At 43.3% G+C, this 19,645-nt stretch overlaps 1 protein-coding gene across 3 annotated transcripts in view; it reads right to left on the bottom strand.

The window, feature by feature from the left end:
• Positions 1 to 14,143: 14,143 nt before the first annotated feature.
• Positions 14,144 to 19,645, bottom strand: part of fzr1a (fizzy/cell division cycle 20 related 1a) — a 41,564-nt gene continuing 36,062 nt past the window's right edge. For 2 of the 3 annotated variants that reach the window (XM_048559773.2, XM_059638588.1), the window contains 3 exons: positions 18,872 to 18,976; positions 16,939 to 17,031; positions 14,144 to 15,162 (listed from right to left, as the gene is read on the bottom strand). In XM_048559773.2, the coding sequence (XP_048415730.1) occupies positions 15,121 to 15,162; positions 16,939 to 17,031; positions 18,872 to 18,976 (240 nt within the window). In that variant the 3' untranslated portion in view covers positions 14,144 to 15,120. Of the gene's footprint in view, positions 15,163 to 16,938; positions 17,032 to 17,762; positions 17,830 to 18,871; positions 18,977 to 19,645 lie in introns of those variants that run through there. The other variant, XR_009442821.1, reaches the window with a different exon arrangement.

Below are 19,645 nucleotides of genomic sequence, written 5' to 3' on the forward strand. Positions count from 1 at the left end.
GATGGTTAGACTCACTTTGTGTAAGGGACTGTTGGGGCACAGTAGTAGTCTTTCTATTTCATAGCCAAAAAGCCTAGGGACAAGTCCCACTGGATCCAGAGGTGTGCTATAACATCTGAACAGGTTGATGTAAAAATATCTGTAAGCAGAGCAAGCATGCTCAAGCCTTCAGGTCCTATTTTGCCTCTTTGCAAAGGAGGCTATGTAATGCATAACCAGCACAAGTAATTGAAACAAATGAGATCTTTTCAAGAATTAATGGCATTTGAAGCGAAGGGGAAGAAAAAAAATCCTCACAGTCTTTACAGCTGAATAATTATTTGAGTGCAACAGCCAAACTAGTATACAAGCTCCAAGCAGCAACCTGATAGTGCAGAATTCTGCACTATGCTGCTGATTGAAGGACTAATGTTGGCTAAGTGCCCTGCTCTTCTTCAAAACAATGCAATGGGCTCCTTTATATGCATCTCGAGAAGGTTGATAAGGCCTCAGTTTAACCTAAGTTCAAAAGATGACACATCAACAGTGCTGTGCTGGAATGTTAGCCATTTTTTGTACTCATTTGAAATCACAACTTTTTAACTCAGAACAGCCCATGAACATTGAATTAAGGCTTCACTTTTGAGAATAAATATTTGTAAATATAAACAAATACATATTTATCAACTTCAGCAGCTTGTCTGGTAAAGTCTAGCCATAAATCACCTCTCCTAATTAATGGAAAATTAATGAAAAACTAACTGGACTGAAAGCTGGCAAATCCTGATGATTTGCATCCCATACCATCAGAAGAGGTAGATGTAGAGATAGTAGATGCATTGGTAGTCGTCTTCCAAATTCAATAAATTTAGAATGGAGTTTGGGAGGTAACAAATGTAACACCACTCTTCACTAAAATGACAGCAAAAACAGGGAATCTCAGATGTGTCGGCCTATTTTTAAAAGGAAAATGCTGGAATCGATTATAACGGATGTAATAACTGGAAAACAATGGTAGCATTGGCAGACTCAGTATGAAAATTCTTTTTGACAAGCATGTTTTCTTAGGTCATAACCAGGAGAATACATAAGGGAGAACCAGTGGAATGTGTTGCACTTAGATTTCTAGAAGCCTTCCAATAAGGTCCCACTCAACAGGTGGGTAAAATCAGATCACAAATCAGGATTGGGATCATGTACCGTTATGAATTGAGGACTGGTTGATAGAAATAGAACAGAGTAGGAGTCAACGGGCCATTCCCAGGTTGGCAGGCAATGACAGAAAAATGACTGAAGATTCCAGCTATTCAAAATCTGTCACCAATTTGTACGCAGGGGACCAATGTCATATTTCCAGATTTGCTGATGACACAAAATAGGTGGCAATGTCAATTTTGAAGATGAGGGAAAGAGGTTTCCAGGGGATTTAGACAGGCTAACTAGACTGGAAGATAACAGATTGCATTCAATCTGTAAAAATGTAGTTATTAACTTGGTAGGAAGTATGGAAATGAGGACTATTTCTTAAATGATTGGACTTTTGAGAAATGTTGCTGTCCGAAGGGAGCAATGTGTCCTCATTTATATACTGCGTACCAAGTCACTGAATATATTCAAAAAGAAAAAGATTTTTCTTTTGAGATTCTGAATATATCAAGGGGCCTGGACAGAAAGTGGGAATATGGTATGGAGATAAAGGCTCAGCCATGATCATACTGACGGCAAAACAGCTCAAAGGATCAAATGGCCTACTTCTCCTAGTTTCCATATTTCCTGAGTCATTGATAGTCAACAAACATGTTTAGCAAGAAATATGCTAGGCAAATAGGAAAGCTGTTATTTTTCCCATCTTCAACATTCAATTGCATCTGGTTCAAGAGCCCTACTTCTGGCCTCTTCAATCCCCTTTAAAAGAAATTTCTTTTAAGTATATTCAGGTATTTAACTGTACAGGACCACTGGAAAAGTTCAACTGTTGTGTGCTAAATATTGAATCAACACAGACCCAATGAACAGGTAGAAATTGAAAGAATAATACAAGAACCTTGCCAGATTGGGCATTCAATGTTTAGGAATGGCCCATTGGTGATAGTAAACCAGAAACTGCAGTCTGAGATGACCTGAAAAATCTCCCAAGCAAGTCAAACACAGCATGGTCATCTCCTCAATCTTAGTTAGAAAACGTTTGAGAAATTGTGGACAGAAATGGGTTGGGTGGGGTGGGGTGGGGGGGGGGGGTTGGGGTAGTGGGGGGTGGGGGGGGTTGGGGTAGTGGGGGTTGGGGGGTTTGGGGTAGTGGGGGGTGGGGGGGGGTTGGGGTAGTGGGGGGTGGGGGGGGTTGGGGTGTAGGGGAGGGAGGGTGGGTGGGTGTGGCGGGGGGTGTATGGGTGGGTGTGGCGGGGGAGGGAGGGTGGGTGTGGCGGGGGAGAGAGGGAGGGAGGGTGGGTGGGTGTGGCGGGGGGTGTAGGGGAGGGAGGGTGGGTGGGTGTGGCGGGGGGAGAGGGAGGGAGGGTGGGTGGGTGGGTGTGGCAGGGGGGAGAGGGAGGGAGGGTGGGTGGGTGGGTGTGGCGGGGGGGGAGAGGGAGGGTGGGTGGGTGTGGCGGGGGGGGAGAGGGAGGGTGTGGCGGAGGGTGGGGAGGGTGGGGAGGGGGTGGGCGGTGGGGGAGGGGGTGGGCGGTGGGGGAGGGGGTGGGGGGAGGGAGGGAGGGGGTGGGGGGAGGGAGGGATGGGGTGGGGGGAGGGAGGGAGGGGGTGGGGGGAGGGAGGGAGGGGGTGGGGGGAGGGAGGGAGGGGGTGGGCGGTGGGAGGGAGGGGGTGGGCGGTGGGAGGGAGGGGGTGGGCGGTGGGAGGGAGGGGGTGGGCGGTGGGGGAGAGGGAGGGAGGGTGTGGCGGAGGGTGGGTGGGGAGGGGGTGGGCGGTGGGGGAGAGGGAGGGTGTGGCGGAGGGAGGGTGTGGCGGAGGGAGGGTGTGGCGGAGGGCGGTGGGGTGGGAGGGAGGGTGTGGCAGTGGGTGGGGAGGGGGTGGGTGGGGAGGGGGTGGGCGGTGGGGGAGAGGGAGGGAGGGGGTGGGGGAGAGGGAGGGAGGGGGTGGGGGAGAGGGAGGGAGGGGGGAGAGGGAGGGAGGGGGTGGGGGAGGGTGGGTGGGGGTGGGCGGTGGGGGAGAGGGAGGGAGGGGGTGGGGGAGAGGGAGGGGGTGGGGGAGAGGGAGGGAGGGGGTGGGGGAGGGAGGGGGTGGGGGAGGGAGGGGGTGGGGGAGGGTGGGTGGGGGTGGGCGGTGGGGGAGAGGGAGGGTGTGGCGGTGGGTGGGGAGGGGGTGGGCGGTGGGGAGGAGGGGCGGAGGGTGGGTGGGGAGGGGGTGGGCGGAGGGTGGGTGGGGAGGGGGTGGGCGGAGGGTGGGTGGGGAGGGGGTGGGCGGTGGGTGGTGAGGGGGTGGGCGGTGGGGGAGAGGGAGGGAGGGTGTGGCGGTGGGTGGGGAGGGGGTGGGCGGTGGGAGGGAGGGTGTGGCGGTGGGGGAGAGGGAGGGAGGGTGTGGCGGAGGGTGGGTGGGGAGGGGGTGGGCGGTGGGAGAGAGGGAGGGAGGGAGTGTGTGGCGGAGGGAGGGAGGGTGTGGCGGAGGGTGGGGGGGGAGGGTGTGGCGGAGGGTGGGTGGGGAGGGTGTGGCGGAGGGTGGGTGGGGAGGGTGTGGCGGAGGGTGGGTGGGGAGGGTGTGGCGGAGGGTGGGTGGGGAGGGTGTGGCGGAGGGTGGGTGGGGAGGGGGTGGGTGGGGAGGGGGTGGGCGGGTAGGGGGTGGGCGGTGGGGGAGAGGGAGGGTGTGGCGGAGGGTGGGTGGGGAGGGGGTGGGGGAGAGGGAGGGAGGGAGGGTGTGGCGGTGGGGGAGAGGGAGGGTGTGGCGGTGGGGGAGAGGGAGGGTGGGTGGGTGGGTGTGGCGGGGGGGTGGGCGGTGGGGGAGAGGGAGGGAGGGAGGGTGTGGCGGAGGGTGGGTGGGGAGGGGGTGGGCGGTGGGGGAGAGGGAGGGTGTGGGGGAGAGGGAGGGTGTGGGGGAGAGGGAGGGTGTGGGTGAGAGGGAGGGTGTGGGGGAGAGGGAGGGTGTGGCGGGGGTGGGCGGGGGAGGGGGTGGGCGGGGGAGGGGGTGGGCGGGGAGGGAGGGTGTGCCGGAGGGAGGGAGGGTGTGGCGGTGGGGGAGAGGGAGGGAGGGAGGGGGTGGAGGGAGGGAGGGGGTGGGGGAGAGGGAGGGAGGGGGAGAGGGAGGGAGGGGGTGGGGGAGAGGGAGGGAGGGAGGGTGTGGCGGTGGGGGAGAGGGAGGGAGGGTGTGGCGGAGGGTGGGTGGGGAGGGGGTGGGGGAGAGGGAGGGAGGGAGGTTGTGGCGGAGGGTGGGTGGGGCAGAGGGAGGGAGGATGTGGCAGAGGGTGGGTGGGGAGGGGGTGGGCGGTGGGGGAGAGGGAGGGAGGGAGGGTGTGGCGGAGGGTGGGTGGGGAGGGGGTGGCCGGTGGGGGAGAGGGAGGGAGGGAGGGTGTGGCGGAGGGTGGGTGGGGAGGGTGTGGCGGAGGGTGGGTGGGGAGGGGGTGGCGGGTGGGGAGGGGGTGGCCGGTGGGGGAGAGGGAGGGAGGGAGGGTGTGGCGGAGGGTGGGTGGGGAGGGGGTGGGCGGTGGGGGAGAGGGAGGGAGGGTGGGTGGGTGGGTGTGGCGGGGGGGAGAGGGAGTGAGGGTGGGTGGGTGGTTGTGGCGGGGGGGGAGAGGGAGGGTGGGTGTGGCGGGGGGGAGAGGGAGGGAGGGTGGGTGTGGCGGAGGGTGGGTGGGGAGGGGGTGGGCGGTGGGGTGGGTTTGGGGCGTGGGGTGGAGGGGGGACCCGCCCCGGCTGGTGTGGGGGTGGTGTGGGGTGGGGTTGGGTTGGGTTGGGGGGGTGGTGGTGTGGTGGGGGGGACCCGCCCTGGCTGGTGTGGGGGTGGTGTGGGGTGGGGTTGGGTTGGGTTGGGGGGGTGGTGGTGTGGTGGGGGGGACCCGCCCCAGCTGGTGTGGGGTGCGGGTTCCTGCGGGGTCACAAAATTGGCTTTATGATAGAAGACGGTGGTGGTGTATGGTTGTTCTTAGGTCTGACGTCCTGTGACCAGCCGTTTTCCACAGGGATTGGTACTAAGTCCACTTTTGGTTGTCATTTGTGTAAACGATTTGGATGACAGTAGAGGAGACATGGTTAGTCAGTTTGCACATGACACCATAATTGGAGCTATAGTGGAGAGATTATTTAAGATTACAAAGAGATCTTCATCAGTTGTGGCAGTGCTGAAGAGTGGCCGATTGAGTTTAATCTGGATACATGTGAAATATTGAGTTTTTTTTGGTAAATGTTACATTTATATATTTTTAATATGACATTGGCCTTTATTGCTATAGAGCTTGACACGTAAAGATACAATGCTGCAATTGTGTAGATGAGTCTGCAACTAGAGTAAAGTAGAGTTTTGGTTTCTTCATAATCAAAGGCCCCTACCACCCCAGTTATACTCTCTTCCACCCTCTTCCATTATGCAGAAGATACTCTCTCTCTGCAGATGTAATACTATTCTGCATTCTGTTTTGCCACTCTGATGCACTTTGTATGGTAAGATCTCCCAGAATAGCATGCAAAATAACATATTTCACTGTATCCCAATATATGTGACAACAATAAAATCAATTAATCATCTAAGGAAGAAGTACTGCCATTCAAGGAGTGCGACAAAGGCTCACCAGACTAATCTTGGGGATGGTGGGATTGCCCAGTGAGGAGAGATTGAGGATATTGGGTCTGAGATTAGAAGAATGTGTTGAAAAATACAAAATTCTTGGTGTCAATATAGGGAGGATGTTTCCCTGGCTGGTGAAATATGGTTCGGTTCCATAGGCTCAGATAGTTTTAGAGCACAGAAGGCTGAGCAAGGACCTGATTGAGGTGTATAAGATTATAAGGGGCATTGGCAGGATGAATAAGAAGCAGCTGTTCTCTTTAGTTGAAGGGTCAATAACAAGGAGTATGGATTTAAGGTGATGGGCAGGAGGGTTAGAGGCGATTTAAGGAAAAATGATTTCATCCAGAGTGTGGTGGTAATCTGGAATGGACTGCCTCAGACAGCAATAGAGACAAGAAACCTCAAGCTTGAAAAAGTACAGAGACAGGCACTTGAAATGTTAAGGCTATAGGCTGAGTGCTGGCAAGTAGGAGTAAAGTAATTCTGTTGGTGCAGACTCGATGGGACACAGGGCCTCTTGTATTGTACGACTTCATGATTCCAGAGTCTTGTTTCATTGCCTTTTCAAGGTGGCTAACTGGTAGGTGAACGATTTATCCCCCAGTAAATGAAATTATCATATAAGTGTGAACTAAAACAGGGAGACAAAGTTCCAAGTTTCATGATGTGTGACACAAGTGCATGGCTTTAACGTTTTTACACAAAACGGTAATTTCAGTGTGGGCAGTTCAGTTTATTTTACAAGTCCAGGAGACCAAACTGTGGTTAGACAATCACAACAGTCATTACAGGTGTCATACTTGTCTAATTTCAAAACTTTTAGTCCATGAAAAGTCTTGGGTGGATCCAATGATGGATGTTAAAATTCAATTCAATGTCATCATTATAATGTCTCTGATTTTTCCCTACCTTCAACATCCAACCTCCTTTGGTCCATAAGCCCGTTCTTTGCCTTCTTCAAACCCCGTTCTTTTAAACAAAACAGCTGCTGAATGTTCAGACACTTAACTGCACAGGATCACTGGAAAAATTCAACGTTAAATGGCTCCATACTAATTCACTAACACAGGCCCGATGAATAGGTAGAGATTTTAAAAAAAGGAAGCTTGTCAGATTAGGTCTTTAATGTTTAGGATCCCCAATTGACACTAAACCAGAAGCTGTGCTTCAGGATATACAGCAAAATCCGTTAAAGCAGGTCAGACACAGCAGAATCATCTCCCCAACTTTAGTTACAATAATTTTGAGAAACTATGGGGAAACATGTTATATTTACATATTATGTTAGTATTATTGCAAATTAGGTTGAAATAAACTATAACTACTATAAATTTATGTAACTGTATTTAACATTCATCTGGATTTATATCTGATCTCAATGATACTAATTAGTGCACCTTTCAGTAAAACTCTCCAGACCATCCTGCAAACTCAAAACAGTGAAGAATTGTGAAAACTATTAGAACCTGGAACAAGACCTTCAACTGCAAGATTGTGAACTATCACTGTAAAGTGAAAACATGAAATTTGCCAAAACTGGTAACCTGCCTAGCTTCAACTAGTTAAGTGTAATGGTGGATTTCCTCTTGAATTGGAATTTAATAAACGGTCACAATGTTTGTTGGTCGAGGAAAGAATGGTCAGTCCACCAGAATGCTATGTTTTTTATTGAATAGTGGATATGTTAAATTCACTTATGTAAATGGGTGGTAAATGAACGTACAATTCTTTTGCAAGTTCTGGTCTATGTTAAAAATTTACAGAAATAACCTGCTTTATCAGGTGGTGTTAGTTATTTCCTGAATTAACCAAGATTAATTTTCTTCACGCTCTATTAAAGTTTAGGTCAGCTTAAATTTGCATCAACTATCCCAGTCATTTGTCCTCATCCTTCATACCTTGTTATTGGCCTTAATTTGGGGTAGGGAAGTCATCAATTTTAAATTGACAGAAATAGAAAACTTAGCTGACTTAAAGAAAAAAGAATCAGAGATTTGGTTTTATAGGAAGGATGAAACACCCATGATGAACAAAGGTGATGTAGCATCCAATCAAAAACTAAAACACATAAACAAGTGAAACTAATGGCAGGCCAGAGAACGGCAATTTTGCAGAAACAAGCAAGGTAAAATCACCATAGTCTTACCAGATGATAGGGTTCCTCACTCATTAAAGAGAGTTGTGATAAGAGCGTTTACACTGGGGGGAGGGGGGGGGGTGGGTGGGTCATTATACCTCAGGCAAAGACAGAAGTTGATGAGGACAGTCCCTCATGGTAATCTCAGTCAGTGTGAAAATTGAACCCATGCTGTTGGTGTCACTCTGCATTACAAACCAACCAATTGCGCTAAACTGACCCCAAGGACATGCAATAGATATCTATAATGCTAATAAAATAATTTAAAAAAGAATTAAATTGGCAAGAAATATAAAAGCAAGAGCTACAGGAGGGGGCAGAGTGTAATGCATCCAAAATTCCTGATGATGCAAAAATAGTTGGGAGGACATAAGAATTCTAAAAGGGGATACAATTGAGTGAGTTGGCTAAAGCTAATAGAGCTTAATGTAAGAAAATGTGAGGTCATGAACTTTTAGGAAGAATCAGAATAGTCTATTATTTCAATGGAGACTTTACAAAAGTGCGGTATGGAGGAATTTGGTTGTTCTTGTGCATGAAACACAAAGTTAGCATACAAGTACAACAAGTAATTAAGGCAAGTGGAATTCTGGCCATACTTTTAGACGTTTGAATTGCTCAGTCATTCAATAAATTTCATGGCTGGTCTGATAAACCTCAACTCCACTTTCCTGCCTTTTCCCAATAACTCGTCATCTCCTTTGTGATTTTAAAAAATCTACCTAAACCTTGAATACACTTAACACAACCTCATCAGCCTTCTGCAGTAAAGAATTCCACAGATTCATGACTCAGTGAAGAAATCTTAAATGGGTGATCCCTGACTTTGAGGTTACGCTCTCTGATCCTAGACTCTTTCACAAGGGGAAACAACTGCTCTGCACCTACATGGTCAAGCTCCTTTAGAATGTCACATTTCAATAAGGGTTTTGCTGAAGCTGCACCTGGAAGACTGTGTACAGTTTTGGTCACTGTGCTTAAAAATATGTGCTGGCATTAGAAATATGATTTATTGGGCTGATTCCTGCAATGCTGTTGATTTATCAAGAACAACCAAATATGTTGGGCCTTCGTTTATTAAAGTTCTGAAGAATTAGTTGCACAATTACTTTGGTGGATTGATGACCGGAGTTAAAATTATTTGTTTGCTTTCTGACCTTTGCTTATAAAAAAACAAAGACATTAGGTTGCTCATCGCGGGGCACATCCAGGTAGTGGGGACTTGATTGGCAGTTCAGTGTTAGCGCTCCGTACCTATTCCCACACGCAAACATCCATCCGACCACCTCAGTCCTTCACCTGCAGCCCACCCCAACACGACCCCATACCCTAACCCTAACCCATACTTTTCCTTTTTCCCTTCCTCCAGCATGAAACGTCATCTCCCCGCAAACACTAACAGGTCACCCCCTCCTCTCCCCCCATCCCTTCCTTTCCGGACGGAGGGTTTGCTAATAATCACATAACTACTCCAAAAATCCAGCGCAGACTCAGTGGTTCAAATGGCTTCCTTTTAGCTGACCATTATGAAGATAAATAAATCCAGCTTTAATATGTGCACCAATAAACAATTCTTTTTAAAGTTCCTTGTAAAACATTTTCAGATATTGTTCGCATGACCTTTGACCCGTTAGGGACCTTGCAACCATGAAATCAACTGTCAATCAATATTGACTTCTGTTTGGAAACGATAAAAAGTCATGATTGTAATTCCAAAAGTATGATTTTTAAGTGTCTCTTTTTTTCAAAGAGGCATTTATTACAAAATTTGTAAACGTTGATGACAGAACATATTAAATTTGAGATTTCACAATGTGTACAGCAATTCCAGTGCAGTATACAGCACTTGGAATATCTCTCTATGCTTAGAATTCCAGGTAATATTTGCTTTATAGATGTTTAGTTAATAATAAACATTCTCTGGTGAAGAGCCTGATAAATTTATGGATAAGCATATGGACGTACATGGAATAGTGTAGGTTAGATGGGCTTCAGATCGGTATGACAAGTCGGCACAACATCGAGGGCCGAAGGGCCTGTACTGTGCTGTAATGTTCTATGTTCTATTATTCCATAGCCATAAAATGTGTCTGCACAGAAACTTAGATTAAGAGTTACTTTGACAAATTCCTTCAGGACAGCAGATTAGAATTGATCTTGGAATGTAATGGAACCTACGAGGGAGCAAGCTATCCTAGATCTAGTTGTGTGTAATGCGACAGGAATAATGAATGATCTCTCAGTTGGGGATCCTCTCTGAAGGAGCAATCACAGTATGGTCAAATTTAAAATACAGATGGAGCGTGAGAAAGTTAAATCCAGTACCAATATCCTGTGCTTTAACAAAGGAGACTATGATGGGATGAGGGAGGAGTTAGCTAACGTAGAATGGGAGTAAAAACTTTATGGTGGGTCAACCGAGGACCAGTGGAGGACTTACAAACGATTTTTCACAGTGCTCGGCAGAAGAATATTCCAGTGATAAGGAAGAACTATAAGATAAGAGATAGTCAGCCATAGATGTCTAAGGAAATAAAGGAAAGTATCAGACCGAAAACAAACACATACAAAAAAAACAAAGAGTAGTGGGAAACTAGTAGACTGGGAAATCTTTAAAGGCCAACAGAAAGCCACAAAAAAAGTTATGAAGAAATGTAAGGTAGATTTTGAGAATACACTAGCTCAGAATATAAAAACAGGCAGTAAGAGTTTGTATAAATATGTAGATCGTAAAAGAGTGGTGAAGGTTAACACGGGTCCTTTAGAGGATGAGAAGGCCAACTTAATAACTGGGAATGAGGAAATAGCCGAGACATTAAACAGTTATTATCTATCGATCTTCAGAGTGGAAGACTCAAATAACAAGCCAAAAACTGATGGGAAGAAAGTTATAGCATGTGAGGACCTAGAAACTATCATTATCACTGAGGAGGGCAAGCTAATGGGGGCTAGAGGTAGACAAGTCTCCTGGTCCTGATGAAATGCATCCAAGGATACTAAAAGAGGCGATGGGGAAATAGCAAATACACTAGTAATTATTCACCAAAATTCACTGAACTCTGGGATGGTTCCTGCAGATTGGAAAACAGCCAATGTGATGCCACTGATTAAAAAAGGAAGTAGACAAAATGCAGGTAACTGTAGGCCGGTTAGCATAACTTCAGTAGTGGGGCAAATGCTTGAATCTATCATTAAGGAAGAAATAGCAAGACATCTGGATAAAAATTGTCCCATTGGGAACACCCAGAATGGGTGCATAAAAGGTAGGTCATGTTTAAATAATTTGGCAGAATTCTTTGAAGATATTACTTGCATGGTGGACAATGGGGAACCTGTGGATATGGTGTATTTGGATTTCCAGAAGGCATTTGACAGGGTGCCACACCAAAGGCTGCTACATAAATAAAGTTGCACAGTATTACAGGTAATGTATCGGCATGGGTACAGGACTGGTCAACTAGTAGAAAACAAAGAGTAGGGGTAAATGGGTATTTGGTTGGTGGTCAGTGGTTAGTGGTGTGCCTCAGGGATCAGTGTTGGGACCGCAACTGTTTACAATTTACGTAGATGCTTTGGAGTTGGGGACGAAGTGTGGTGTGTCAAAATTTGCAGATGACACTAAGGTGAGTGGTAGAGCAAAGTGTGCAGAAGACACTAATAGTCTGCAGAGGGATATAGATAAAGGGCAAAGGTCTGGCAGATGCAGTACAATATTGATAAGTATGAGGTCATCCATTTTGGTAGGAATAACAGCAAAATGGACTATGTTTTAAATGGTAAAAAATTGCAGCATGCTGCTGTGTAGAGGGACTTGGGTGTCCTTGTGCACGAATCGCTAAAAGTCGGATCACAGGTGCAGCACGTAATTAAAAAAGCAAATGGAATTTTATCTGTCATTGCTGGAGGGATGGAGTTTAAAAACAGGGAGACTATGCTGCAGCTGTATAGGGTCCTGGTGAGGCCATAGCTGGAGTACCGTGTGCAGTTGTGGTCTCCTTACTTTGGAAGAGATATACTAGCACTGGAGGGGGTGCAGATAAGATTCACTTGGTTGATTACAGAGTTGAGAGGGTTGGATTATGAAGAAAGACTGAGTAGGCTGGGATTATACTCATTGGAATTCAGAAGAATGAGAGATCTAACAGAAACATTAGATTATAAAGGGAATAGATATGGTGGAGGCAGCGAGGTTGATTCCGCTAGCAGATGAAACTAGGACTAGAGGGCACAGCCTCAAAATAAAGGGAAGCAGATGTAGGGCTGAGGCCAGGAAGAACTTCTTCACCCAAAGAGTTGTGAATCTGTGGAATTCCCTGCCCAGTGAAGCTGTTGAAGCTACCTCGCTGAATGTTAATAAGGCAAGGCTAAATAAACTTTTGAACAGTGAAGGAATTAAGGGTTATCGTGAGTGCACGGGTAAGTGGAGCTGAGTCTCAAAAAGATTACCCACGATCTTATTGAATGGCGGGGCAGGCTCAAGGGGCCGGATGGCCTACTCCTGCTCCTAATTGTTATGCTCAACCTTTCCCTTTTTAAAACTAAAATACACCAATTAAAGAAGGGCTGTGCTGATACTTAGGTTGAAAAATAGTGCTTTAGAAAAATGAAAATTGTTGTCAAGATTATATTTTGTTTTTAAAACATATACATGATAGGAGCAGTCCATTTCAGGCAGTTTGTGTTTGGAATTACAGATCATGAATTTAGCATTGTATTAGTACTCAGCGTCACACACCTCGTGGTTCTTCTCCCCGAGTCTTTTCTCATTCCCATTTTTCTTTTGTTGACCAGGGGATGCATCTTGTCTCGCTGTGGAAAATCTCGCTAATTTCAGCATTAGTCAAATCACAGAGTGATTGTGAAAATATTGTTTCACATACTACATTACCACAATAACCTTTTGCTTTAAAAATAATCCTCAAGTGGTCCAGATAATCATGGAGGAGTGGCACATTGCTTAGCCCTGAAAAAATGAATGAAGAATTGCTATTCACAGCTATATCCTTTCAAGTAAAACACATCACTGAGAGGTCTGTTTTGTTTAATGCCTTTTAGGTTTTGTTTTTAATAACTGTATAATTTTTATAATAACCGTATGCTAATATCCAATATGTTAAACATCCTTTAATAATAATTCACAAATGAATACATATATTTGAATATATAAACTTGTTATTAAGTCTTGGATATTCTGGATGGAAATTAATTTGGCAAATGGTAAGCAGGCAGATATTGGAAGTTTAGTCAGCAATGGTAATACTACCAGAGCTTCAAAGCATTTACGATAGATAAGCACATAAAACTACCCAGTTCTCAGAATACACTGTTGATTTGACTTTTGTAAATCTAACATGCCAGTCTTTTTTTATGGGGGGGGAGGGTGCATTATGCTTTATGATGAGACAACTATGTATCATTGTAATCAAGTACTCATCCTATTTTAGATAGAATATTTCATGTCTCCCCCGAAGAAGTCTTCTGAAATTCATAACGTGGGACCAACACTTAAAAATAAAGTCTTTCACTGTCATGATAAAATCATTACACCATAACCAATAGCAGGTAACACTTAAATTCACCATGGTTAAAAGAAGGAAAACGAAAATGAAAGGGAAAGGGAAGGGAACATGACTTACGTTCTTGTTCCACAACAGCTCCAAGGGTCAGAGGTCAGATTTAATGTAACGTAGTGTTCCTCTGACATTCCTCAAATAGGAGAAAATCCAAACTGAAAAACACTCAATCAATTTCACTGTATATAGTGATAACTGCAAGTGTTTAAGACATTTTTAAAATTATAAGCAAGTTTAATCTGCACAGCCATGATCACTGGAAATAAAGTCCATACTCATAAAATTAGATGTCTTAAAGCAAAGGGGATCTATTCTATATTGTCAAAGATGGATTTGAATGCAGGAGGGTGGATGCGTTACTTTCTACTATTCACTCTCAAAGCTAGGCTTCATTTAGTGTAATTTGATGTAATGCAGGAAAACGATGGAAAAAGTTTAATCTCAGTATGAATTTCCAGTTAACAAATTATGCAAAGATCCTGAATTTCTTTTAAAATATGATGTCATATATAAATATTGTGAAACTAATTTTGAACATGTGGTAAATATATTTGGACTTTTTTCTACTTTTAGTTTGGGCACACATGATTTGCAAGATTACAGTGCAATTCCAGTCTTCAAATAATCTTACATCAGCAAACTTAAAGACTTGTCATATTATATTCTGTTGTGTTATCCTGGCTGTTATCTCAGTGCATTATCCCAGGTGCAGATATTAAGTTTCAAGTCACATTGTGCAACATCACTTTTACCATTTTAGCAACTTTACTCACTTCAATTGACCATCAGAATATTCATCCACAAATACAAACAAACAACTTCACTCACTGTTACAGAAAATGGAAAGTAGTTTTACAGCTCAACTGAAAATCACAGATGGTATAAAAAAAGTACAAAAATTATAGTCTGAGTAATAATTGCCACTAAATGGTTAAAAATTCAAGTGCTTTGTTATCCATATTTGTACACTTTGAGAGAAAAGTATTTCAACATTATAAGCAGCAAGACCTTTTAAACTCTCCGATACAATTGAAGTTCACGCTTCATTAGATATTTATGTTTAGTATTAAGAATATTAGCCAATCATAATTTTAATTAATATAATGATTTGTGCAGTTCAACATGATGTTAACCCATTAAAGCCAGTTATCTTAACAAAATACTTAAGGGAAGTAAGCTTCCTGCTTAACAAATTTGAAAATCCTTGTGATACAGTTACAAAATATACATATATAGGCACACAGGATAGCCTATTAAGTAAAGGTTTCTTTTAGATATTATGCTCGTCTTGATAATCAAGTCTTGTTTAGCATTCTCACTGCATTTCTACAGAATTTTATATTCAATATACATTTTTCAATACCAACAGAAAAATATTTACAGGTAGCACTGTGCATTTCATAGCTTGGCATTTCATTTCATCTGAAAGCTGTGGCTGGCATTTTATATAAACTGTACAAGAAAATTAGAATATCAGCACTAAACTGGACCTTAATTCAAAACCTTTGGCAGTCTTTTCAAACAGTTCTTTGTAAACAAACATAATTGAAAACATATTTTAAAAATTCAACCTGTTTGGAACGAGCAGCAAAATCTTTCTAATATCCATTCAAATAAAAAAAAATCAGTACCAGCATGATGAAAGTTTCTTGTATATTTATGGGACAGTTAGCATTTTCCCTATTTAACACACTAATTTCTCAATCTTCATCGTATTCTTGTGAAGAGATTCAGCACAGATATGGATTCCTGTAAATTAATTCAAAAGAAAACTTAAGTTTCTGCATTTATAAACTTTTTCACCACAAAGTTTTATTTATCTCTCTTTTATTAGTACTCTTTTGGTCTAATATCCAATGTGTCTTGGCAGAATATGAAGTTCTTTGTAGACCAATTGTCAGTAGTGTATAAAATATTTGTGTCATGTGAAGCATTCTATTATTTTAAATGATCATCTTTCCTTTCTTCCTATTATCCTGCACACACATTCCATTTTGTTACAAAGCATGTATTTCTAGTAATTTTGGGAAACAGTCATCACCAACAAGCAAAACACCTGGCCACCAGATTTAATTGGAAGACACGACTCAATAACATGGGAAGATGGTAGCGTGGTGGTTGTGTCACTGAACCAGTGTAATCCAGAAGCTAATATTCTGGTGACACTGTCTAAATTTCACAAAGGCAAATGGTTGAATTCAAATCCAATTAATAAATCTGGAATATGAAGCAAGTCTCAGTATTGGTGAGTGACCATGAAACCATTATTAATTGGCATAAAAAGCCAACTGCTTTATTCATGTTGTTTAAGGAAGGAATATTGTTCTTATTACCTGATTTTTTTTCTATATCTGATTCCAAATCCGCAATAGTTTGGCTTACCCTTAACTGCCCTCTGAAATGGCCTAGCACGCCACAACCACAACAATGTCTTGTCAGCAATCTCCGTATCCCATGAAAGACGAAATATACATAGAGTCAGAGATGTATAGCATGCAAACAGACCCTTCCGTCCAACTTGTCCATGCCGACTAGATATCCTAAATAAAAGTAGTCCATTTGCCAGCATTTTGCCCATATCCCTCTAAACGCTTCCTATTCATAAATCCAGCCTTTTAAATTTTGTGATACCAGCTTCCACCACTTCCTCTGGCGGCTCTTTCCATACGCACACCAACCTCTGAGTCAAAAAATTGCCCCCAAGATCCCTTTTAAATCTTTCCCCTCTCACTTTAAACCTGTGCCCTCTAGTTTTGAACTCCCCCTCCCTGAGGAAAGACCTGGGCTTTTCATCCATCCCTCTCGTGATTTTATAAACATCCATAAATTCATTTTTCAGCCGATGAAACTCCAGGGAAAATTTCCTCAGTCTACTTAACCTCGCCCTATAGCTCAAACCTTCCACCCCGGCAACCCTTCATAAATCTTTTCTGAACTCCTACAAGTTTCACAGCATCGTGTAGCAGGGAGACCAAAATTACACATGAGCCATGGTTTGTATTTATCCATAAGCCTATTTATTGACATGAAGGTCCCAAACTGTCATGCTGCTCACAGTATTTTATTAGGTCATAATCATGGTTGAGTAACTCCATTTTGAATGGTGCCTACTGTAAATCTCAACGTAGACAGCTGGGTTTCATGTAGTTAGCGCAATGGAATCCACTTTGACATCACAACGACAAGTAGACAAGAAGCAATTAAACCTAAAATGTAGCTCTGGACTCAACCACAAAGCAAAGCAGATTATCTTCCATTGTCTCTGAGAATGTTGTTTTAAATTTCTGATGCTTTGACACATTGATGCAATACTGTGCTCTTTTTCCAATTCCTCCTCTAATTCTGTGGGAAACAAACTATGTTTTACAATATCTTTAAGTAAAGATGCAATAGTCAACTGGTCCAGCAACTCCTATACAGCATGATTTTATTATGAATCAAATATAGGATACACTGATTCTTTAAACAAAATCAAAGATTTCTGGTACAGCTTTAACATCATTGTAGTTACCCAAGGTATCATACCTTAGTTGAACGAGTTTTACTAAACACATTCCAGAATCGGAGTGTTTCGTCTCCAGCTCCAGTTACAATGGCTTCCCCATCTGGTGACATTGCCTGCAGATTGAAAAAAAGAGAATTTGAATTCTTTGTAATGCCTTGTGAGAATAGTACATTTCTTTTGAAGCTTATAAAAAAAATCTTGTTTCCATAATATCTATTTATTTTCTTTTCTTCAATCTTCTCAAAAGGTAATAAGAGACTCATTTAACTGATATTACTTGGATAATGAAAATTGAATAATAATGAAAATCTGGTAAGACAGAATACTTTTACCTTCCTACTCAAAATCTACATTCAACAATATACAGGGATTCAGAAAAAAATGTAAGTGCAGATGCATCTTTTTTGAGGCTGTGTAAGAGAAATACACACACACACACACACACACACATACCAGTGAGCATAGTACAGTACTCTGAACACACACACACACACACACACACACACACACACACACACACACACACACAGTTTTTGAGTATGCAATGACAGACTGCAGCACTCCCTGCAACAGGGCAAATTGTGTGGCCTTGTGTTGTGATATCATGGTTAAACTACTTGAGGGAGTTAAGGCAGTCTGCTCAATGCAGGTAACTCCTTAATTCCCTTACATAAACACACCAAGTTTTAATCATTAGGACTGTAAAACAGAATTATGCACTTGGTGGTTCAAAATTGCATTTCAGAACGACTGGATACAATGACACGACCAATCATGTGCAGCATTCTCTCCTGTTGGCCATAGTGCACCCAGCAACATTCTGACATGCAAAGATAAAATCTACCTGCAGACTGCCTCTTCAGCTAAATCAGCCAAGATCTTCAAGCTTTTTTGTTGAGTCCTTAGCTCTGCTGATATGCATAATGCACAGTGGTGAGATGCAGTCACAGCAGGCAAATATGAAATACAGGAAAAGTTTCAGTGGAGTGGTTCATATTGAAATCTTCAAAGTACTGCATTATTCTTGGAAATAGTCCTATAACTAACATTAGCTATATTGATCTTGCTGGGAGAAGTGAAATTTGTTTCAGGGAATCATCTTCTAAGTTCAAAGTCTTCATATACATTTTTCTTACCTTCAAATTCAATATTCTAGAATTAAAAATAGTGTAGAACATTTGTATCAAAAACAGCAAGCTGGTTCAGGGAGGGAGGGAGGGATCCAGCCTACACTGATTCTTGTTGGCTTTGGATAGTTGTAGACTACCCATGTTTTGAGCTGCAACTTTCATAGCGGTCCTATATCTTTACCAATGCCCACAGATAATTGCTTAGATTATGTAGCTGGTAATAAATTTGTTGGATTGGTTCATTGATGTTCTAGACATGTCTAAACCATGTCACATTGTCTGGTATATCCTAAACTGCCCAGTCCAGGTCTTCGTCATGCTGATGCCATTTCTGCAATATTACATGCAAACTAACTAACATAACAGGAAGGGTTTAGAGGAACAAAAGCAGAAGCTGCTGGAAAAGCTCAGCTAGTCTGGCACCACCAGTGGAGAGAAATCAAAAAGTTAACTGGGGTTAGATTAATTCAGGATATCTGGTCGGCATGGGTGAGTTAGACCGAAGGGTCTATTTCCGTGTTATACAATTCTATGACTTTATGACTCTATTACTGAACAAGGTTGAAATTAATGAGATCAATTAACAGAGCTTTTGTCAACAATTGCTTAGAACAGATACCTTGACTATCATTTGAAGACTGCAAATACTGAAATGTCAACATTAGCAAAGGTGAGTAATTTTGTACAGTTACCTTTCAATCGGCCTTGTAAGGCTTTTAGCACTGAATGCATACGTTGTTGATTATAAAGTCAAAAGCATTATAACTTTAATCCTTGAGTTAGTTATACAAAGTGAATGTGAAAATCAGAATGACTAACTCACCAGGTATAGCACTCTGTATGAATGTCCTGTCAGCTTGGCTACTTGTGTTAATGATGGATACTTCCACACCAAGATCTGATTTTGTGAATAACCATGAGTACTCACCTGAAAATCAAAGAAGAATTTTAATTAAACTGATAAAGATGTACATAAAAACCACCACAGCACTACTTAAAAAAGTGAATTGAAACAAGTCCAATTGTGCTCCACTCATTATTATTGTAACATATTTTTACACAACAGCATCAATATTTATAACAATGTGTCATTTCTACATTTCTTCTGTATTTCAGTAATTGCCCAGTCCCAAAAGAGTGCTTTTCTCAACTGCCGTAAAATCTGCAAAACCTCTAATAATTATGTTCTCACTGAATGGAAAATTTTCCCCAAGTACAAATTATGTGAGAATGAGGAGAATACAATGATTTAATTGCTAAATCTAATGCTATGGGCCTTCTAATTAACCAATGAAACAATGGTCCAAATATTCTGATCACTGGTGGTACAGATTTAACCAACGGTAAACCCCTTTAAAATTACTGCTGACTCATTTGTCTGGCCATGATTCCATCAAATGAAAGCTAGAAATATACTGAGCGCAGTTCAGTTTCTTACACCACGTGCTGTCATATTCCAGAAGCTAAAGGTTGCCAAGATATTTTGAAAGTGATTGAAGAAAGCTAAGTGTGTAAGCTCAGGAGAAAGGAGTGGAGGCAGATAGTAGGTGAGAAGTAGGGTCACAGGTGAGGGGTGTAGGGGCCAGGTGGATAGTGT

This window comes from Stegostoma tigrinum, chromosome 30 (genome assembly GCF_030684315.1).
Source record: "Stegostoma tigrinum isolate sSteTig4 chromosome 30, sSteTig4.hap1, whole genome shotgun sequence".
Classification (NCBI taxonomy): Eukaryota; Metazoa; Chordata; class Chondrichthyes; order Orectolobiformes; family Stegostomatidae; genus Stegostoma; species Stegostoma tigrinum.